At 50.1% G+C, this 23,494-nt stretch overlaps 1 protein-coding gene and 1 pseudogene across 13 annotated transcripts in view; both read right to left on the bottom strand.

Annotated features, from left to right (window-relative positions):
• Nucleotides 1-23,494, bottom strand: part of PPCDC (phosphopantothenoylcysteine decarboxylase) — a 357,482-nt gene that overhangs the window by 24,648 nt on the left and 309,340 nt on the right. For 2 of the 13 annotated variants that reach the window (XR_012091550.1, XM_008015845.3), the window contains exons 1-3: nucleotides 21,441-21,505; nucleotides 16,575-16,781; nucleotides 746-841 (exon numbers count right to left, since the gene is read on the bottom strand). Coding sequence is in view for 11 of the 13 variants with exons in the window: in XM_008015845.3 (XP_008014036.1) it covers nucleotides 746-841; nucleotides 16,575-16,760 (282 nt within the window). In the remaining 2 variants the exon portion in view is untranslated. The other 11 variants (XM_008015842.3, XM_008015847.3, XM_073012325.1 and 8 more) reach the window with 10 other exon arrangements.
• LOC140710402 (small ribosomal subunit protein eS17-like) lies at nucleotides 19,331-22,522 on the bottom strand (annotated as a pseudogene).

The raw sequence follows: 23,494 nt of genomic DNA, 5'->3' as shown, positions 1-23,494 counted from the left end.
TGCCCAGGCCAACCTCCGTTCCCTCCTGCAGCTAAGGTGGCGAGCGCTAGCCATGGAGCCAGCAGCTGAGAGAACCAGGCTGGAGGAAACAAGCGCCCCTTGTCTCTCTGAGCTACTCCCTTCACGGTTTGGCTTTCAAGAGAACTGACATCTGGCAGGGAGCTCCCGGCCTGTCTGCTTGAGGCGGATGCTTGGGTTGTCCAAGCCAGTGGAAGGCTCTGGGGCAGTGAGAAATGGAGGGGGTGGGGGCAGGGAAGACAGACCAGCCGGAAATGTTCTAGGCTGAGAATGTTTGGAAATGCCTGGCAGGGAACCCCTGTGAGGCCCACACTCAGTGTCTGGTGAATCAGCCAGTGCCCACCCATCCGCAGGGGAGATGCAGCAGAGCCCAGTGGCCGTGGGAAGTGAGGCGTTCTCTTTAGCCCTGACGCCAGGAGCCACGTGGACAAGGGTGGTGGGAACAGAGCTCCTCTGTGGTTTCATCAGCCCAGATAAGTACAAGGACACTCAACCTCAGGCACCAGGCCAAAGCCCAGCTCCGCCTGGGCTGGGAGGAGACTAGGGCCTCCTGCAGGCCAGAAGCTAGACAGATGTTTTCTTCATTGCCTCTGCCCAGAGGGCCCTGACCGTGGATTTGAGCCCAGCCTGTCTGTTCCAGCTGCCAGACCATAGGCTGCAGGGAGGACTGCTCTGTCCTGCTGGTGGAAAGTCAATGGGACTCAACCCAGGAGCCCCCAGCACTGACCTCCCATTCATCAGCATCGCTGTAGAGGGTGACAGGAATGTCCTGGGGGCTGTAGAAATGTTTGGCTCTCTCAGTTGTGACCACTGCTACTTCCAGCTGTCACCAAGAAAAAGGGGGTGGTGGGGAGGGAGGAAGAAACTGTTACCAGAGTCACAGGCCTGGAGGTCACAGGAGAGTCAGGGCAGGCAAGTGCTGTCTTCACAGGCTGGCTTTAGAGAGGACTTCCCTCCTTAGCTGCAACCCCCATGTCTGCTTAGCTACTTCTGCTGTCACCCAAAGGTCAGGCCCTACCAGGTGTGGCTGTTTCACTTCCCTATCTGAGGGGCTGCTGAGGAATGAGTCACCAACTGCCCATATATACAAAGCTGCAAGCTCCTGCCACTCGGGCAGAGGGAGGCCCAGGGGCAGAGGCACGCAAGTGACAGGAAAGGAAGTCAAGGCCAGGGCCGCAGAGGCCACAGCAGGCAGGAGGGGCCACCCAAGGAGGCTCATAGGTCCTGAGTTCTGTGCCACACAGCAGCCCTGCCCTCTGCAGGCCAAGGCACTGAGGGCTGAGGCACAGCATGTCCTCTGTGCATGCATGCCCCCAAGAGAAGGCAGACAGTGTCCCTTCACGTACTTCTAGGAACATGGGCACAGGCTGCAGACAGGCTCCTGGAAAACCCAGCTTGTGTGTGCCCTACACTCATGGGGTGAGAATGAGGTTTACCCACACACTACCCATTCACTAAGAAATTACTAATGCAAACCAGGGCTGCCTGCAATCTGCTTAACAGAACACATGGCTGTGAGAAACAGCACCCAGGAGTGCGAAGGGCACTAGATGGGTTGGTCATCATTTGTAAAACAAGATTTTTTTTTTTTTTTTTTTTGAGATGGAGTCTCATTCTGTCGCCCAGGCTGGAGTGCAGTGGCATGATCTCGGCTCACCACAATCTCCGCCCCAGGTTCAAGAGATTCTCCTGCCTCAGCCTCCCAAGTAGCTGGGATTACAGGTGCACGCCACCACAGCCAGCTAATTTTTGTGTTTTTAGTAGAGACGAGGTTTTTCACCATGTTGGCCAGGCTGGTCTCAAACTCCTGACCTCAGGTGATCCACTCACCCCAGTCTCCCAAAGTGCTACGATTACAGGTGTGAGCCCACCCCAGTCTCCCAAAGTGCTACGATTACAGGTGTGAGCCACCGCACCTAGCCTGTAAAACAAGATCTTAGACTAACAAGCTGGCAAAGTACAGGGGCCCAGAAGAAGTAGCCGGTAGGGAGAGGGGAGTGTAGGAAACCACACCTTTGGGGGAAACCAATGAGTCAGGAGAGGACATTTGTTTCTCTGGACATTTATCCAGAAAAAAGAAAAGTCAAGGGTGGCAAGGACAGAACCATCGAGCAGCCAGAGCTATAGTCGTGGGCCATGTCTGGGCCAGACCCAGCCTACAGACATGCTGTTTGGCCTACACAAGATCATTAACATTTTTGAGCCAACATGTCCAAGTTGGGAGATTTCGCATAGAAAATTCAATTTCCTCAGTTCTTGTGAAAAGCTGAAGGCTCGGCGCTGCTGGACACACATTCCTACTTGAGAGCGACGTGGTGCCCTAAGGCCTGCCTCTCGCTCTGTAGAGCGTGCCCATGCCAATTTCACCTTGTCCTCATTCCTCCCTACTGTCTCTCTGAGGCACCCCCTCCTCGCTTGCTTCCTGCATATTGTACAGGACGGAGTGAGTGACACATCGGCACGGTACCTAGGAAAAAAGCTAGGACCAAGGAGTAGAAGTCTCAGAGAAGATGACTAAGGAAGAACTTCAGAAAGTCTGGGGTTCTGAGTTCTATTAACTTGTCCATTCTCCATCTCACTCCCCCTTAGGATCTACCATGCCCAGAACCTGCAAAAAAAACCTCAGGGACCTTTTCAGAGGTCCATCACTTATTTATTTATTTACAGACAGGGTCTTACTCCATTGCTCAGGATACAGTGCAGTTGCGTGATCATGGCTCACTGTAGTCTCAACCTCCCTGGGCTCAGGTGATCCTCCCATCTCAGCCTCTCGAGTAGCTGGGACTACAGGTGCATGTCACCATGCCCAGCTAATTTTTTGTATTTTCGGTAGAGACAGTGTTTCACCATGTTGTCCAGGATGGTCTCTAACTCCTAGGCTCAAGCAATCCACCCACCTTGCCTCCCAAAGTGCTAGGATTACAAGCATGAACCACCATGCCCGGCCTAGAGGTCATTTAAACCAAACCCCGACTGAATGCTGGAGTCCCCCTAGGATGACCCTGAACAAGCGTTGCCCAGTTCTGAGTGAGATGGCAAGGGAGGGCTGCCTTATCCCTCCCCGGAACCCAGTCCTAGAGATGCCACTGGGCCAGCACAGGTGGGGAGAGCAGGGCAGGGCAGGGCGGGGCCATGCTGAAGGCCTGTCTCTTTCGTGGGGAAGACACAAGGTAGTGATAAGGTAAAGGAGAGGGCATAATAAGTCAGGGTATCTATAAGAAGAATAACCTATACCTTTCAAACCCACAGAAGGAAATTCAACCTACACATAAAGGATACAAAAGGAGAAAAAGAAGCAGAGAGAACGTATGATAAACCGTTTGGCCGGGAGCAGTAATGGGATTACGCTCATGCCTGTAATCCCAGCACTTTGGAAGGCCAAGATGGGCAGACTGCTTGAGCCCAAGAGTTCAACACCAGCCTGGGCAACATGGTAAGACCCCATCTCTACAAAAAATACAAAAATTAGCCAGACATGGTGGTGTGCACCTGCAGTCCCAGCTACCTTCGGGAGGCTGAAGTGGGCAGACCCCCTTGAGCCTGGGAAGGCAGAGGCTGTAGTGAGCAGAGATCAAGTTACTACACTCCAGTCTGAGTGACAGGGTGAGACCCTATCTCAAAAAAAACAAAAAAGCAAGCAAGCATTAAATAAGACAGCATAGGTTATTTCTAACATAATAATAATTATAGTAAATATGTAACAGGCTTATCTCCTTGATTAAAATTCAGATTCTCATCTTGGATGTTGTTTAATCCATCAATATGTTGTCTAAAAAGATATATTTAAAGCAAAAGAACATATAAAGGTTAAACAGAAGAAAAAGCTTTTAGTTAAATAAGGTAAACTCTGCTCCCTCCCAGAAACCCACTAAAATAAAAGCAAAGTAATTTTTTAGAAAAGATCTAAACTCAGTGGTTCACGCCTGTAATCCCAGCACTTTGGGAGACTGAGGCAGGCAGATTGCTTGAGGACAGGAGTTCAAGACCAACATGGTGAAACCACATCCTTAATACAAAAAAATTAGCCGGCATGGTGGCGCACACCTATAGTCCCAGCTACTCTGGAGGCCAAGGTGGGAGGATCACTTGTGCCCAAGAAGTCGAGGCTGCAGTAAGCCAAGATCATGCCACTGTACTCCCGCCTGGGTGACAAAGTGAGACCTTGTCGAAGGGGAGGGGAGGGGAAGGGAGGGGGGGGGAGGGGAGGGAACTGCCGTCGCGGTGGCTCATGCCTGTAATCCCAACACTTTGGGAGCCTGAGGCGGCGGATCACCTGAGGTGCGGAGGTTGAGACCAGCCTGACCAACAGAGAGAAACCCCGTCTCTACTAAAAATACAAAATTAGCTGGATGTGGTGGCGTATGCCTGTAATCCCAGCTACTCGGGAGGCCGAGGCAGGAGAATCGCTTGAACCTGGGAGGTGGAGGTTGCAGTGAGCCGAGATCGCGCCATTGCATTCCAGCCTGGGCAACAAGAGCTAAACTCCGTCTCAAAAAGAAAGAAAAGAAAAAAAGAAAGAAAGAAACTCCCAAACAAAAAGAAGAGGAACAACCACCAACAGCAGTTAAGACGTGCCAATGAGCTTTCAGAAGATGGAAGTGAAAGGAAGCACTAGCAGAGCAGATCCTAAAAGATTAGATTAGATTAGATTAGATTAGATCAGATTAGATCAGATTAGATTAGATGAGAAAAGAAAATATCCAAAGCCTACACAGTGACTGAGACACAAGCCAATTAGAACCCAGGAGCCTAGGACTTGAAGTGAGTACCACAAAGGTAAGCATGAGGCAGACAGCTGAATACAAGAGGACTGGTTCCTGACCTGTTAGAAGGAACAGCTAAAGTCCCCCCAGCTCTTCTTCCCACCCCAGGCAGCCAGACATACTACCCTTGAAGAGTTAGCACAACAGAGGACAAAGGAGTCTTGGAGCAGAAGTGAGTATCTATAGACCAAACAGAGAGACCCAAGCCTGCTTCCCCTACTTGACCCTAAGAATGCTAGGTCAACCAGGCAGGAGACTACTGGTCTGGAAAAAACAAATAACCCTGGGAGTAGGGAGATGTGGTAGGGAAGGAAACCTTCAGACATGGAATTCAGAGGTCCACCAACAAAACATTTCAATACCAGATGAGTACCCTGGCAGTGAAGACAGTTTCCAATCAGCTTTTGGCACCCAAATAAGAACAGCCAAGGAGTATCAGGTATTTGAGGAGAGCCCTCTAGCAAGAAAGAGATTACACAAACAGAAAATAGAAACCCATAGGCAATGGAGGGAGAAGAAAATTTTAAAATGAGAGATTACACCCAAAAAACAAGAACATAACACTTTTTAAGATGAATATTCAAGGAACAAAAAAGAACTCTTAGAAATTAACATTATAAACAGTGAGATAAAAAATTCAACACAAGTTTAAAAGAAATCTTCCAGAAAGGAGAAAAAAAAAATGGATAATAATAGAAAAAAGATGAGAAAATCTAATCAACTCAGTAGGTTAAAAATTTTGATGATTAAAGAGTTCCAGAGAGAACAGAAAAAGAGAGAGGAGATAATTACAAAAAAAAAATAAAAATAAATTAAATTTTCCAGAAGTGAAGAACCCACAGGTGAGAGCCATTTATTCTGCCTGCAGGGGTGGGAGAAGGCATCCCCACTGTTAGGTTCATGAAGAAACCAGAGCATCATGTCTATCGATGCAGCCTGAACCCACAGCAGCTCTTCTGGTGGCCACATCCCCCTGCTGATGTATGGAGTTTGCAATCAGCAAAAACTTAAAAAAATTCTTCTCATTCATGCTGCTACTAAGCCGCAAGCGCCAGGCTGTATCTGAGCAGTTATTTTTCTGGTCCCAAATGCAGTCCCTCACATGTCCCTGGCAAATTTCCCCTTATCAGAGTTGGCCTGCTGTTTGCTCAGCCTACAGAGAGCTCCTGAGAGCTCAATCCTGTTGCTCCTCCTCTCAGCCAGCACCACCATCAGTAGCCCGCAGAGACACTAATCCAAATTATGAACAGAACAAAGTCAAGGGCAGAGGCCATCCACAAGGTCCACAGAAGTGGGTGTGGCAGCAGAGCAAGGGGTGATAAAGAACCAAGAAGAAACTGTTTCCAAGTTGGATCTTTCACTGGTTATAACATGCTGACAACATCCCCAGGCAGTCTAGGGAGACGTCCTAGGATTCCATCAAAGGCCTCATCTAAATCGAAAAATACTTGGCTACTATCCAAAACATAAACTAAAATCAATATGCCTTGTTCCTAGTGATCCCAATGTAGCTTTTCTTAGCACTTACAAGCCTCATCTGTAGCAATTTGCAGAGTTCACCTCCTTCACCTTTTTGATAAATGGACATTAGCCATCTCCTGCCCCGACCCCTTTTGACATTTCCCACACTTCCTGTAGGTCACCAACCACAGTTCCCTAGCACCCCAGGAGAGAACTTTCCCAGGACAGGAGATGAATCACCCAGCCTCAGTTCAGGTCCCTCCTACCACTACAAGCTCAAAAGAGAAGATGAACAAAATGAGATCAAAGAATCCCTCCATTTCTTTTTGTTTTAAAAAAAAAAAAAAAGAGAGAGAGAGAGACTCACTTTGTCACCTAGGCTGGAGTGCAGTGGTGCAATCTCGGCTCACTGCAGCCTCCCGGGTTCAAGGGATTCTCCTGCCTCAGCCTCCCAAGTAGGTGGGATTACAGGTGTGCACCACCATGCCCAGCTAATTTTTGTATTTTTACTAGAGACAGGATTTCACCATGTTGGCCAGGCTGGTCTTGAACTCCAGAGCTAGGGCAATCCACCTGTCTCTGCCTCCCAAAGTGCTGGGATTACAGGAGTGAGCCACTGCACCCAGCCCCTCCCATTTCTTCTTGTCCTCTGCTAATGTTACCATTGACCTCCAGCACCAGACACTGCTTCATTGCTCTTCTTCCAAATACATAAAACAGCCCTCTCGAGCCTCCTGAGTTTTGCCACAAGCTTCAGTTCACCCGGGGGCGCTCTGGACCACACTCTTCCTTCATCTCTAGTTACATGTCCTCCCTTCCACTTAACTGTTTTCCAACTCCTTCAACAGAAGGTTTCAGGTAGCCAGAGACCACATCTCTGCTGATACGCTGCCTGCTTCTGCTCATGGGACCCCCATCTTTCATTTCTAAGAGCTTCCTAACCATCCTGAACTATTTGCTACGTAAGAACATCCCAGGTGGCCGGGCGCAGTGGCTCATGCCTGTAATCCCAGCACTTTGGGAGGTCGAGGTGGGTGGATCACGAGGTCAGGAGATCGAGACCATCCTGGCTAACACGGTGAAACCCCGTCTCTACTAAAAATACAAAAAATTAGCCGGGTGTGGTAGCGGGTGCCTGTAGTCCCAGCTACTCGGGAGGCTGAGGCAGGAGAATGGCGTGAACCTGGGAGACGGAGCTTGCAGTGAGCCAAGCCGAGATCGCGCCACTGCACTCCAGTCTGGGAGATACAGTGAGACTCCATCTCAAAAAAAAAAAAAAAAAAGAAAGTCCCAGGTTAATCGGGTTCATCGCCTTTATTCTGAAATTTGGAAAGCTACTTCCTGAAGATCTAGGTCCTCCACTCTCCCCAACTCCCAAAACCATCTTCCAGTTCGCAAAGCAGAGGACCTTGCCTAGTGCTGGACTTCAGAATCATCCCCAAATTGGGCGCCAGGCATGGTGGCTCATTCCTGTCATCCCAGCACTTTGGGAGGCAGAGGTGGGCGGACTGCTTGAGTTCAGAAGTTTGGGATGAGACTGGGCAACAGGGCAAAACCTCTTCTCTACAAAAAAAATATAATCAATCAATCATCAATCAATAAAAACCTAAAAAAAAAAAATCCCCAAATAGGTAATGCCCTTGACTCAGGGGATTCTCTCCTCCCTCTCAGCTCTACCCTTTCTTCCTTCCCTACACCGTCACTCAAGGTCTCAGAGCCTTTAAGCCCCCACTGTCCCCTGGGGAGCTCCAACCCGGGTCCTGTTAAGCCTCTCACCCTACTTGAGATCTTCCCTCTAAGCTCTTTGCCTTACCTCTCAGAGGCTCCACTCTCTAGCCACCCTGCCAGGTTACACAGTCACATTGTTAGGGAGCCTCCTGGGGTCAAGGTCTTCACTAAGGAGTAATGTGAAGTGTATGTGATGGGCAGGTCCTTCCTGATGCCCCACCTCTGACCCACTGAAGCAGCTGACTCTCCTTGGAGGTGACCCTGACTGACCCCAGTGCTGTCTAGCAGGCCCAGACTAGTTTTTCTGGTTTTAGAGGGATGTCACTTGATCTGATTCATCAGCCCTATGGGCTTTGTTCTTTTCTTTTCATTCACTCCACCAAAAGGTCCTGGGAGCCAAGGGCTGGGCCCTGGGTCTGTACACACTTTAAAAAAAAAAAAAAAAAAAAGCACGCGTTACCTTCTATAATACTAAATAATTCTGACCATTTACTCATGTACCTTGACCTCTTCCCAGCAAATGCCAAGGAACCCTGGCAGGGCAGAAACTCCCTGAGGGCAGGAGCCTTCCTTGGCTTTCTCTTACACCTTTGTGGGTCCTGGTAGAAGCAGGGCTGGGCATTAAAAAAGAATCTCCCATATGCTACAGAATTCCTGAAAGGTAACTCCTGGCTTGGTCCCCTGCTGATATCACTTAGAAACAAGTTTTTTCCTCTTTTTTTTGTTTTTTTTTTTTTGTTTTTGAGACAGTGTCTTGCTCTATTGCCCAGGCTGGAGTGCAGTGGCACTATCTCGGCTCACTGCAACCTCCGCCTCCTGTGTTCCAGAGATTCTCCTGCTTCAGCCTCCCAAATAGCTGGAATTACAGTTGTGCACCACCACGCCCAGCTAATTTTTATATTTCTAATAGAAACAGTGTTTCACCGTGTTGGCCAGGCTGATCTCAAAGTCCTGGCCTCAGGTGATCCACCCACCTCAGCCTCCCAAAGTGCTGGGATTACAGGCGTGAACCACCATGCTCACCCTACCTGAGAAAAGTTTTTACAGCTAATATTTTTAAGCTGAATCTCTTTGTGTATGTGACTGAGGCTAGGACAGACCCTATTACATAAGCTGCCTGCATTTTATCTAGCATATATAGAGATTCCTTCCCGAAACCAGTTGGCAAGTCTCTTTTCCTTTTCTTTGCTGAAGAGACATCAGGAATCCTGATTTGGGTTTGGTCAGGAGAAATGGAATCAGGATTTAGAGTGATACCTCCTGTTTCTACTTCAGGCCCCTAGTGTGGCCAGGCTACTTCTGGGGCAGATTATCAAAGGAACCCGTGGAGAGGCACTTCGCAGCCACGGGATGAGACAAATCCCATGGCCTGAGTCTCCACTGCCAAGCCCATTCCTGGCCTCTACCCACTAGAACCAAGAGCTAGTAGCACCACCACCCCTAAGTTAGGACAACTAAAAATGTCTCTGGACATTATCCAATGTGCCCTGGGAAGGAAAATTGCCCCCGCTGAGAACCACAACTCTACAGCATTATCCATGAAGAGCATTTCCATCTCTGCAATGATGGGAACGGCCCTACATGTGCCGTACGGTGTGGCAGCACTGGCCATGTGTGGCCACTGAGCACCTGAGGTGTGGCTGCTGTGACTGAAGAACTGAATTTTTTATTAAATTCTAATTAATTTAAATTTGAATGTGGCAAGCGGCTGCCACATTCAAATTTACATTTATCGGATAGCACAGCTCTGGAATATACAAGAAAATTTAAATATATCAGATAGCACAGCTCTGGCATATACAAGAAAAGGAGAAGAGCCCAAGTGGAACCAGCAGTTGAGTGGCTGGAGAGCAGGTGTTTCTAGTAGGGCGTGATGATGCCTCCACTGGAGACAAAGGAGGATTCTAAAGAGGAAGTGGTAGCCCTGCACTTAAGCTGTGACAAGGCAAGGAACCCAGGGCTTTGGTGGCCCAGTCCTCAGGACCAGGATGCACAGCAGAGGACCCTGACATTGGGTCTACCAGTGTTGACGCTGGCATGCTCCAGATCTGTGCCCAGGACCTAGCGGCCAGCCAAGAAGTAACACTAACCTGAGCATGGGAGTGGCAGGTACATTCTAGGACAAAGGATTATTGGGGCCCAGTGCAGTTGGCACATGAGGCACGGGAGCTGTGAAGGAGGTGGCTGGCCTCCCTAACAAAACCCCCAAGGGAGTTCCGGTTGGCTCCGTGGGTTCCATGGCTTATGATGATGCCTCTACTCGGCAAACATTTACTAAGCCTCTTATATGGTAGGGGCAGGGCTGATAAGATCCAAGCTCTACCCTCTGCTGCAGCTCAGTCTAACAGACAGGTGGGGTACAGGTAACTCCTAACTGCAAGGCAGACCAAGATAGGAATCCACAAATTCCACCATCCTCAAGCACTGGTGAGCTTGAGCAGAGAATGAGCTCCAAGTCTGAGCTCCTCAATTCACTCACTGATAGGACCCAGAAAACCTGGCCTCAAGCCCCCAGTTCTGCTAACTCACTTATTCCCTGGAAGGCCGTGGGTGAGCCCTTCCTCCTCTGTCCCTGGTTTCCTCTTATGGCCCATGCATGAGCCATTTAGACCACATGGTAGGGGTCCATCCAGTTCACTGTGCCACCCCAGCCCTTCTGTGACCCTGACCCTTTCCCACCTGGCTCTGCAGGAAACAGCCGCTCTCTCATCTGCCCCTGGGGGAGCTGGTGTTCTGGTTGTGCCAGCTTCTCATGCCAACCCTTCTGTGTGCTTCCCCAACTCCAAAAAATTCTCTAGAAGGAAACCAGAGAGGTGGTCTATGGAGGCCCTGCACAGGGACGTTGTTCTGGGCAATCAGGGAAGGACCCTGGGGTACGGGACCCTCTGACCAGCGGCCGACAGAGCTCTGTCCCTAGGGGAGCAGGTGACAGGGCTGCAGGCCAGAGGAGGAAGGAGCCAGCCAAGCAGGTGGAGACACAAATAAAGGTCTCAGAGTTTCCACATCAGGACACAGAGCGGACAGGTGGCCCCCACCCAGAACAAAAAGGAAATCATCAAACCAGGCCTTATGTTGTCTGCTCTTTCCTCAGTGAGCACTTTAAAAAAAAAAAAAAAAAAAGCACAAAGTTACCAAGAATGTTCCACAATATTCCCACCAAAAGCCCCACTGACTAAAAAAAAAAAAAAAAAAACCACACACACACACACACACAACTATACACATAGGTTAGAAAATTAAAACTGAACAGAATGATACAAAATGAAAAATCCAAGTTTCCCTTCCTCTACCGGTCCCCTTCCACAAGAGTAACCACCTCCAGAGGAAAAAACTGTGCGCAGTAAGTCAGTATAAGAACACATAGAGGCCGGGCGCGGTGGCTCACGCCTGTAATCCCAGCACTTTGGGAGGCCAAGGTGGGCGGATCACGAACAAAGTCAGGAGATCGAGACCATCCTGGCTAACACAGTGAAACCCCATCTCTACTAAAAATACAAAAAAATTAGCTGGGCGTAGAGGTGAGCACCTGTAGTCCCAGCTACTCGGGAGGCTGAGGCAGGAGAATGGTGTGAACCCAGCAGGCGGAGCTTGCAGTGAGCCGAGATTGCGCCACTGCACTCCAGCCCGGGCGACAGAGCAAGACTCCGTCTCAAAAAAAAAAAAAAAAACACACAGAAGGAATCAGGCTGCGTACCAGGGGTCAGCAAACCTCTATAAAGGGCCAGATGATATTTTAGGCTTTGTTGCAAGATTCAACTCTGCAGTAGCACGAATGCAGTCATAGGCAATACATAAATGAATGGGTATGGCTGTGTTCCAGTAAATTGTCTTGGACCTGAAATCTGAATTTCATATCACTTTTTCTATGAGTCACAAAATACTATTTTTCTTCTGATTCAACCATTTAAAAATGTAAAAATCAGGCTGGGCACAGTGGCACATGCTTGTAATCCCAGCACTTTGAGAAGTGGAGGCAGATAGATCACTTGAGCCCAGGAGTTTGAGACCAGCCTGCGCAACATCGCGAAATCCTGTATCTACAAAAAAATGCAAAAAAGTTAGCGGAGTGTGATGGTACACCTGCACTCCCAGCTATCTGGGAGGCTGAGGTGGGAGAATTGCTTGAGCCTGGGAGGTTGAGGCTGTAGTGAGTGATGGTCACACCACTGCACTCCAGTCTGAGCAACAGAACAAGACCCTGTCTCAAAAATAAATAATAAAAATTAAAATGTAAAAATCATTCTTAGCTGGAGGCTATACAAAAACAGGCATTGAGCCAAATTTGGCCTGGGGGTCCAGTTCACTAGCTCCTTCACCTTGCTTATTCCGCTTCTATCTTGAGGATTGCTCCCATTAGCACAGAGAGAGCCACCCCATTTTTCTGAAACATTGCCAAGTAATCCACTGAGAGATTGTCCCATAAATCATAAGGGCACCACAGCTCTCTACTGCTGGACATTTTGTTTGCTTCCAGTTTTGCTTTGAAATTATAAATAATGCTATAATGAACATCCTTTTATTTTGTAAATACACCCCACAGGGTTTAATCCTGTGGGTAAATCAAGGGCTATGAACATGTCTAATTTCTCTCAATATTGTCAAGTGGTCCTCCAGAAAGTCAGAATTTACTCCACACTACATAAGAGCAGAGCCTTCTTTTCCTCACCCTCAACAGACCTGGATGTCCCGACGGACACCCTAGAAATGTATCCTCCTCTGATCCCGAGGCCTGCTGACTCCTTGAGTCGGGGGTTTTCTCTATCTTTAGAAATCCCCTTTTGGCTCTGAATTCTGCTGACACCTGCCCTGGCAAAAGCTAGGGTGATGTCTGCCTTCTCCTCCCAAGTTTAAAGGGTGTGGATGAAGGAGTTCAGGAAATGCCATCCCATAATATGTGGCTTTGGTATGCTGATTATTTCAAACCTGAAGACACTTGGGAAAAAACAGATGCAGGGAGGAACTTTCTCTGAACTTCTCTTATCTGCCTAAAGAGGGATGCCCCTTGTCCTGAGTCCCCCTCCCTGAGAAGGGAAGACTGACTTATTGACAATCTGCTGAGGCATCTTTCATTATCTGAGAAATTTTCATCTGCCTAACAAGACGTTTATTCACTGTACAATTCCTCCCCTCACCCTCCCATAACTTGTGTCCGCCACTACCCCCAGAAGCCCCAAGCCCCTATTTCCTTCTGTAACTCAGGCTGCTATACAGGCTTCAGTCATCTCACCCTTCTGGGAATCTCATATTTTGTGGTACACCCACGTGCAGATTATGTTATTAAATATGGTTTTCTCCTATTGATCTTGTTTTTTGTTGTTATTGTTTTGAGGTGGAGTCTTGCTCTGTCACCCAGAATAGTGGCACAATCTCAGCTCACTGCAACCTCTGCCTTCCGGGTTCAAGGGATTCTCCTGCCTCAGCCTCCCGAGTAGCTGGGATTACAGGTGCCCACCACGCCAGGGTAATTTTCGTATTTTTAGTAAAGTTAGGGTTTTACCATGTTGGCTAGACTGGTCTTGAACTGGCCTCAAGTGATCCGCCCACCTCAGCCTCCCAAAGTGAGCCACTGCACCCAGTCCTGTTAATTTTGTTTATAAGTCAGTTGAACTCATGGCCCAGCCAAGCAGCCTAGCAAGGTGGAGGAAAGCCATTTTTGCTCCCCTGCACGGGCCAGGCTGCCAACCCTAGGGAAGAAACTGCCTGAGCTGACAAACCAGATTTTACTGCCACTCAATTACATGACAACTATGGAACAACAAAACCCCCGATCCCCCTGAAGTTCCTGGGCCCCAGGACCTTCTCTCAGGCTGCCTTTGGGTCCTAGTCCTTTTTGCCCTCACATCTAGAATCTTCTAACACCAGTGCCAGGAGAGACCCTGGAGATGGATCATTTGAGAACCTGCCCGTCCTTCACTGTGTGGATAAGAAAACTATGGCCAAAAAGAACTGACTTGCCCAGCATCCCAGCATCAGAAATGTGCTCAGCTGCCTCTCTTGTGACACGGTTGCCCATCTGCCCCAACATACTCAAGGTCGTCTCTGCTAGTGACTACTCTCCCCATCGTGCTGGTGTGTGTGGCTTGTGCCTAATCCATGTCTCTCCAACACCTCTCACAGTCTCCCTGATTTGGCTACCTTGAGGTTATCGGCTTTCCCGGGATGTCTGGACATGCTGGTCAATCAGAAACAGTGATGGGCCAGATCTGTAGAATCCCCCAGCTCTCTGAAGCCCACACCCCAGCTGTTCATGTGCTGGACCAAATCTGGAGGTACCTAAGGTAGTTCCAGAAAGCCTTGAGCACGCGAACCCACAACTAGGCAGGCGAAGAGCTGAAAGTGACTACTCCAAGGGACCATGATGCTCCTGCAGGAGATCCAGCAGGAGGCAGTGTGGAGATCAGGGCCATCAGGAAATCCAGGGGAGTGTGCAGGGGTAGACGCCACCACTGGGGCCAACACAAGGCAATCCAGGGATTACCTTTGGATCCCACACCTCAGGAAGGCCCCAATAAGCAAAGCCAGGCTTGGAGAGCTGTCTCCCTGCAGATGAAAGGCATGGGCCCTCCACAAGAGCAGGTGAACTGTGGCTTCCATGGCTCTTCCCAGTGGGGTTGCCCCACACCATGTGGCTGGCCCAAAGGACATGAACAAGGGGAAAGGACACGGTGATGGCCAGCAAACATACACAACCGAGTGCTTCAATATGCCAGGCTCTGCACCAAGTCACTGGCACAGGACTATTTCATCTGTGACCCCTCCCACCCCAGCCAACATCTCAGGGAGCCTGACAAGAGCCTGGGGGATGGGTAGCAGGAATCAGCCTTATTTTCAAATGGGAAAGGCAGGCTCCAAGAGGCTGAGTCGGGGAGCCTTCCCTCCCAGTTCAGTGCCCTCTGGCTGCCTCACTTTTGGCGTCAACTCCAACCAGAGAGGGGAAGCCAAGTCCTGTTCCAGACATGGCCTGCCCTCCCACGAGGCCCAAGCTAAAAAGCCCCGGGGTGGGCTCGATTGCCTCCCCGCTCCAGGCAACCCTTTCCACACACCGCCCCCCAGCCAAACGCTGGCTGCGTGGGATGGGAGGAAGCGGTGGGGTTGCCATTTCCCTCCGTTCTGAGGCTGCCCATCTGTTTCCTGGGATAGGACTCCCCGCCCCTATCCACCCCTAGTCCGGAAACTCACTTGCTCTGGGGCTATGGGAAAAGGGAACTGCATGGCTCCCTCCCTCCCCAGGGGGTGGTGGCAGAGGCTCTCACTGCTGCAAACCCTTCCAGGCCTCCCGCCCTCACGACTCTAGCTGGCCAGCTCCTACCAATGGTTCTGGGTACACAGAGGGTGGCTGGGCCTAAGTAGTACTGCCCTAAAAGTGCAGCACCCAGTCTCAGAGTGCCACGAGACTCTCCTCCCTCCCCCACTCTGGCCAGCTGTCATCCCTGGCTGGCAGCTTCACGGCTTATCCCAGCCCTGGGGGTGGGGTGACGGGGTGACTTTCTGGGTGGAAGTTGGTGGAAAGTAAAAAAGTGAAACACTTCCCAGCCCAGCTCCAGCTGATGGGACCACTGTGAGTAAGCACCGCCCCCTGCTGGACATGCCAGATATGGCTGCCTGGGCCACTGCACCTTGGGTGCTCAGCTGATACAAGACAGAGAAAAGCCAGGCCTGGGGCCCAGCAACTTCACAAGACCCCACGAAAACTAGGGGCCAGTAACATTAGCAGTGTCTAAGGCAACCTATAGTTCTATGTCAAATGAGTTTAAAAGAAGGGGCCAAAACCACAGGGACTGGGCTGGGGCAGTCAGGGAAGGCTTTGCACAGAATGTGAAAAGGCGGGAGAGGAGCAGAGAGGGCAGCCAGCCCAGCAGGGCCCAGCCACGCAAAGATCAAGGGGGTAAGACAGACCAACAAAGGGCCCTGGAGGCGGAACATAGGAAGTGGGGCCACTGCATGTCAGATTTCACGCTGTTTAAAGCCTTGAACTTCTGCACCCAATATAGAAAATAGATTCAATATAGAAAATAGATCCAAGTTGAGGGTCTGGCCAAGGACGGGGACTAGAGACCCTGACCCCAGCACACAGTTGGGGGCCCCTGGGGCATCTCTGAACGCCTGAAGGAGCAAAGTTTGAACCTAGAGCTTCAGGCAATGCGGTTTCAGAGCATTTGACTGACAGGACAACCATGGGATCTCACAAGGAGGGAGAACACTGCTGCAGTGTTCAAGATGGAATGAAAGTGGGGGTGGGGGAGCCCAAGGCAGGAATGGGTACTAAGAACTTGTTGCACTTCTCCAACCAGCCCTCCTCCCACACAGGACTTCACAGATTCTCAGGGTTAATGTATGGGAGCCCAAACCCTCCGTTCACCAGGTCCCTTCCCAACCTCCCCTCAGACTCTGTCTGTACTATCTAATCTAGCCCCTGGTTACACTGGACACTGGTCTCTGTCTCCTGAATCCTCCACAGAGCACTACACACACAGGACCTCCACAAGCATGATTAACATGATAAAGAAAAAGAAAACTGCACGCACTGCAGAACAATGGGCCGTCCCCAGGAGCACTGGCCTCCCATGCCGGAGGCTGCCATGCTTGTCTGGTGAGGATACTCACCCCAGGAATGTCCAAAAGCTTTGACACCAGAAGAGGCGACTTCAGGGCTGCAACACTCCCCGTGACACCCACAAGAACATGGAATTTTCTCTCCACCAAGGGTGCAGCAGTTGGACAGGAGGCCTTTGGTTCCATGTGGGGTCTGGTGGCTTCAAGTTCTGGGAGCCTGCCAGGCCCGGGCTCCATAAAGCTGTCAGGATTTAGGATCTAAAAGCAGAACAAGGGCCACCCTCTTCATTCATATACCTGACCAGAATGTATGCAGCACCACGTGTTAGGCCCCAGGCCAGAGGCTGAGGCAGCTAAAGGGATCAGCAGTCCCGGCTTCAGGGAGCACACAGTTTGAAAAGAAAGTGAGATGCCATCCCCACACCTGGGCCAGTCAGTCACAAGGGAACGTTGCAGTGCTGTGGGGAAGGGCTGTACCAGGTGCCGTGGCTGCTCAGAGTGACCATCTCTGGAAGTCAGAGGCTGCATCCCAGAAAAGATGATGTTAGGGTTGAGTCCTGAAGGACGAGTTAGTTTTTCCGAGATGGGAAGAAATCACTTCAAAAGAAGGTACAATCTTGCAAAGGTGAAAGTCCTGAAGGAGTGCGGCAGGTTGGGGAACAGGGAGTGCCTCAGTAGTGAAGCCGGAGTGTGATGTGGGGTGGTGGAGGGGTAGGAGGTGAGGCTGAAAGTCGGGGTGAGGCCAGAATGCCATGGGCAGCGAGGGCCAGGGTGAGGCGTTTCAGTTTTAGAAAGATGGTGCTGGCACCTGGTGATCGTGTCAAAGGGACCCTGCTAATGGAGAGACTGGAGGGTGAGAGGAGCTGCTGCAGTGGACTGGGCTGAATGATGAAAGGAAGTGGCAGGAGAGGATGGGTTCCAAAGATGCTCATGAGGTGGAACCCTGGGCAACGAGGAGGTTTGGGTGCTCCAGGGAGCCAGATTTGCCTCTCTGTCCCTGTTCGTTAATCAAGATGGGCACCACCGTACAAATCAACGCCCAAGAAGAAACCAGCATAAAGAGGATGCAGGCCACCCCAGGAGACCAGCTGGTTTGCTTCTTCCTCTGACTCTCAGATGTTGCTAGAAGTGAGTGCTCTTGATAATATGGCTGATGGACACCAAAACCTACACGCTGCAGGTTGGGCCAGCAGAACATGCTTCATCAGCAACCATCACTGAGGACCGATTACACTGAACACCATGCAAAGGAATTGTGGAAAACACAGTAGCTGCCTCTGGGGAATCTGTAGGTTGAGTTCGAGAAGACAGGAATCACACCTGTCTGAAATTATCTGAGATCAGTCCTTCCCTGGGATGTACCTTTTTGGTGATCACAGACTCAATTTACACATCAGTTTCCTTGCCTCTCCCTCCACCAGCAAGCTCCCTGAATGTGTGACCAAGTCTAATTGCCAACCAGCAGTCCACTAGCTGGCAGTCCTGAACATGTGCTGAATGAATAACTATACCCTCCAAGGCAGCGTGGGGCAGAAGACAGATACCCAGTCTGTGAATCAGAAGCCCTGGGCCCTGACCACGGTGTGCTCCTGACCTGGAGTGACCTTGGTCCAGGGTCATTCCCTCCCTGGACCTGTCCCTTCATCAGAAAAATGCAGAGGTAGGACCAGATGATCTCTGAAGCTCCTTCCAGCAGAAACTTTGACTCGACACATGAAAGAGAGCAGTAAGGGCCTCTCCGTACAAGACAGAAGGTCCTAGAAGATACACTTAAAAAAGAACCAGCAGGGCAAGGGAAACCCAGGCAGCTGCTCAGGAAGCAATGCTGGTGAGTCGCCCAGTGGCTACCTCCATGGCTGAGCATCCACAGGGGCCTGTCTCCTCTTCACTCACAGGCCCCTTGGCTCTCTAGCCTCTCCCCCCAGGATTTGCCTTCAGTACTTGGGCACAACCCACGTGGGCTGAGGATCATGTTTGGCTGCATTATCCCACTTCTCGAAGGGGTTAACCACAGGCTGGGTCCCTAGGGCAAGATCACCCAAAGTTTGATTTGCCAGTAATCTCAATGTTTGCTCCACTGCAGGGCAATGCTTGGTCAGAGCTGGAGAACTCAGTTTACTCCAGGGAGTGGGGAACCCTGTTAGCATCTGACAAGGTACAGAGGGCCTACCAGCCAGCTTCTTCCCAGAACACATCATTGGTAGATGATGGGAGCACACTGTTTATTCTCCAGGGAAACCTACCTGCCAGATATCAAACCCTGACCCTGTCCCACCCTAGCCAAATGGTGCTAGGATAGGTAGATCCCTGCAAAACCAGAAGCCAAATTTTATCTCTGAGGCCCCTGAACCTCATCCACATCAAGCTGATCTCATTCCTAGGAAACAGGTTACAGAAAGAAATCAGTTAAATTTGGGGCAGGAATCTGTATTAGTGACTTCAACTGCTTCCCCACAGCAGGCACTATAGTCCGAAATATAGTACTTAGCCTGCTTAGTAAAGCTGTGCTAAGGATCAAACCTACCTACCTTCCTTAAAAAGAGGGTGTGTGTGTGTATGTGTGTGTTTAATATACTTGAGGAATAGAAAGTGGATCATTTAACCAACATTTGGAGGCGAGGTCAGATCAGTTCAACCTGAGAATTCCAGGAAGGGTGACGGCTGGCAGGATTCCTTTGTTTGCTTGCAAAGAGGATCAAATTCCAAACCAGTAAGTCTATTACTCTAACCAGATCCTGTTGGAGTCACCTATTTGCACGGGAAGGGTAGCTGGCGACAGTACCTCACTTCCCCGGGCTCTGCTGAACTCACAGGAACTCCTGAGCAGCAAAAAGAGTTGGCAAGCAGGCAGATTATGGGGCTACAGGCTGTGATTACTGAGCCTCAAGATCCCAGGGCACCAAGCCAAGCAGGCAAGCCACAGCCAGAAAAATGGCAGCTTCTCTATCCTCTAGAAAGACAGGGACAGACAGCGCAAAGAGCCTCGGCTTGTGTGTTTAAGTCTCCTCTGATGAGTTTAATTCAGGGCAGAGTTTTAGGTTTCAGGGATACCTGCCAGTCCCTATATGGGCAAAGGTGGAGCTGGCACAGAACAGACTAAAGATGGGAGCAAGGAAAGCAAGGACAGACAGGGTATACATTCAAGCTCAATACAGGAAGGATGAGAATTGAGCCTAAGACAAAGCAGAACCAAACAAGGGAAGTGGGTGGTGGGTAGGCAGGGATCCAAGATCCATTATGAGCCTGAATCCTTTAGCCTAACATCAAAGCCCCTCACTACCAGCCGCCCAGGGTTCTGCTCCAGCTTACACCTGTAATCCCAGCAATTTAAGAGGGCAAGGTGGGGGGACTGCTTGAGCCCAGGCAACATAGCAAGACCTCAGCTCTACAAAAAATTTACAAATTAGGTGTGGTGGCACATGCCTGTGGTCTCAACTACTTGGGAGGCTGAGGCAGGAGGATCACTTGAGCCTAGAAGGCTACAGTGAGCCATGTTTTTGCCATTGCACTCCGGCCTGGGTGACAGAGACTGTTTCAAAATATGATGATAATAATAAATTATTATTGTAATTTATATTGTATAATTTAATAATAAATTATTATTAAATTGTACCACAATATAAAAGTGTGTAACTATTTACATAGCATTTACACTGTATCAGGTTTTATAAGTAATCTGGAGATGATTTAAATTATATGGTGGGGCGTGGTAGCTTGTGCCTGTAGTCCCAGCTACTTGGGAGGCTGAGGTGGGCGGATCATGTGAGCCCAGGGAGTTCGAGGTTGCAGTGAGCTATGATCACACCACTACACTCTAGCCTGAGCAACAGAGTAAGACCCTGACTCAAAAAAAAAAGAAAAAAGAAAAAAGAGTATACGGGAAGGCTGATGTGGTGGCTCACATCAGTAATCCCAGCATTTTGAGAGGCCAAGGAAGGAGGATTGCTTGAGCCAGGAGTCTGAGACCAGCCTGGGCAACATGGTGAGAACCTGTCTCTACAAAAATAAAATAAAATAAAAATTAGCCGGGTGTGGTGGCTTATGCCTGTGGTTCCAGATACACAGGGGACCGAGGCAGGAGAATCCCTTGAGCCCAAGAGGTCAAGGCTGCGGTGAGCTATGTTCCCACCACTGCACTCCAGCCTGGGTCACAGAATGAGATCCTGTCTCGGACAAAAAAAAAAAAAAAGTATACAGCAATCCCCTGCGGATACTGAGGGAGGAATGTATCTAACACACACACTCACACACGTGGGCTACTAGAATGGCAGTGATTGCATATTGCTACTTCCCAGCCACTGTGAGAGAGATGGAAACCCCTGGTCCAAGACACCCACCACTTCCCCAACCTGGGAACCTCTCCGGCTCACCATCTAGCACCTGCTTCCAAATACTTCAAGGACAGCAGGAAGTTCTTTTTCGACAAGATTTGGCCTAATTTTTAAACGGCATTCTGCACTTTTTGGCAGGCCTAGGGCTACTTACAATATCCCATGGCTTTCCTTTTTTAATTTTACCAACTTTTAAAATACACTTTGTACTTTGGGCAGCCCGAGTAAGCGCTAAGTGTGAGGAGCTGACACGGCCATCATTTAAACTAGATTAAACGACGCTGGACAAATAATCGCAGAGCAGCACAAAGTTGGGCTGGACGTGCACAGATGCAAACCCTCCACTCCGGGCTCTGGAGTCCCTCCTGCTCCAGGCGGCCCCACCCGTACAGCCGGGAAACGGAGGTCGCACAGATGCACAGCCGCCTACCCACGCACAGTCGCAAGCAGAGCTTCATGGGCACAGAGGGGAAAGTGAGGACACACACAGACAGCCACGGACCCACGCTCGCAGACACAGCTCCCCGAACCTCTCCTCCCGCGCCGCCGCGAAAACCCAGCTTCCCGGCCCCGTTCCACCGCTCACCCGCGTCAGGCGCGTCTCGGGGGCCGACCCCAAATATCGCGGTATTTCTGCCGCCCTCCCGCGGAATCTGACTGTCACGCCTCACGAGAGCACCGTGCTGGCTGTGTGTCGCGCAGCCTTCTGGGAGCTGTAGTCCACTTCTCTGCCTTCCAGGAGTTGTAGTCCACTGGGGAAATCCTGGAGCAAACCCTGGCTCCCTGTTCTTTGTATTGCTGGGACTCTCGATAGGGGCTGGCATAACTGTCCGACCGCCTCTCCTCACTCCTATCAGCCCCATACACACTGCTCGTTGCTTGGAGCCTTTTTTTTTTTTTTTTTTTTTTTTTTGCTGTTGTCCCAGGTTTATTGAATATATTACAACAGCTCTACATGGCGTTTTGAAATTCATCCCCACTGTCGGCTGAGTGACCTGCAGGTTGGACAGACTGCCAAAGTCCAAAAACATCAGCATTTCCTTAATATCAGGATCTGTTAATACTTCAGTGATCTCCTGATCCAGGCCTGAGACCTCAGGAACATGATCACCTCTCCTTTCTCTCTTCTCCTCCTGCAACTTGATGGAGATACCTCTCACTGAGACCTTCAAATCACCTTCATCACATGCATGTTCTAGCCTGCTATCTTGTTGGGGAGCTTTTTTTTTTTCCTTTTTGAGACAGGGACTGGCTCTGTCACCCAGACTGGAGTGCAGTGGTGCTATCTCCACTCACTGTAACCTCCACCTTTCGGGCTCAAGCCATCCTTCTATCTCAGCCTATCGAGTAGCCGGGACTACAGGAGTGCACCATCATGCCAGACTAGTGTTTGTATTTTTTGTAGAGACGAGTTCTCACTCTATTGCCAAGGCTGGTCTCAAACTCCTAGGCTCAAGCAATCTGCCCACCTTGGCCTCCCAAAGTGCTGGGATTACAGGAGTAAGCCACCGCACCCAGACCTGGGGAGCTTTTTGCTGGAAATAATGGTGATCTCCTTTCACATGTGCTTGTTTGTGTGGAAGTTGCTGCCCGGGTGTGTGTAGTACTTTTTTATGACGGAGTATAGAAAAGGGCCATCTTCACGGTGTTAGTGCGAATGGGGCCCATGTTGGCAGGTCCTTAGTAAAAGAGGGCTCGGGGCACTTAATGCTGAATATTTACCAAGGTTCTTCTATTTTAGGTGCACAAGATACACACAGGATACAGGATAAATCAGATGCGTCCCTGTTCTTGACACAAACAGGGACACAGAAAATGACAGGGTAAGATCCTCCATGAGGAAGCAACACCTCCAGGCAGGAAAGCCTTCTTGAAGGAGTGACTTGAGATGAATCTTGAAGGACAGCCAGGAGCTTAGATACAGGATCCCAACAGCGATCCAGGTGGAGGGCATCGAATGGGCAAAGGGAAGGCAGCAGGAGAATGCACATTGGGCATGCTTCCCTGCCCCTTTCATTTTTTAGCCTTCACAGGCCCCAGAAACCTCTGTATTCATTGAGGTGGCTAAAGCAGCTGTGGGTCCCCTGCCCTGAGCTGAGGTGGGGTCTCTGCTCTACCCCTGCTCTTGGCTGCAATGGACCATCTGGGCCAAACCATCCCTTACCAGGGATCCAGCCTGCCTCTTTTTTTTTTTTTTTTTTTTTTTTGAGATGGAGTCTTGCTCTGTCTCCCAGGCTGGAGTGCAGTGGCGTGATCTTGGCTCACTGCAAGCTCTACCTCCCAGGTTCACGCCATTCTCCTGCCTCAGCTTCCCAAGTAGCTGGGACTACAGGTACCCACCTCCACGCCTGGTTAATTTTTTGTATTTTTAGTAGAGATGGGGTTTCACCTTGTTAGCCAGGATGGTCTCAATCTCCTGACCTGGTGATCCACCTGCCTTGGCCTCCCAAAGTACTAGGATTACAGGCGTGAGCCACCACGCCCGGCCAATCAAGCCTGCTTCTTCCACTTCCTCCCCCCAAGGCAGGGGGCCTCGTGGCAATTTCATCACCTACGCAAGGCTGCATCAGATAAAGAGCCACACAGGGTTGTATAGCTCTAGATCCCAGGAATGACAGACCACAGACCCACCCAGCCCCC

Source organism: Chlorocebus sabaeus, chromosome 26 (assembly GCF_047675955.1).
Source record: "Chlorocebus sabaeus isolate Y175 chromosome 26, mChlSab1.0.hap1, whole genome shotgun sequence".
NCBI lineage: Eukaryota > Metazoa > Chordata > Mammalia > Primates > Cercopithecidae > Chlorocebus > Chlorocebus sabaeus.
The sequence above is the reverse complement of the archived record's forward strand: the minus strand, read 5'-3'. Positions and strand labels throughout refer to the sequence as shown.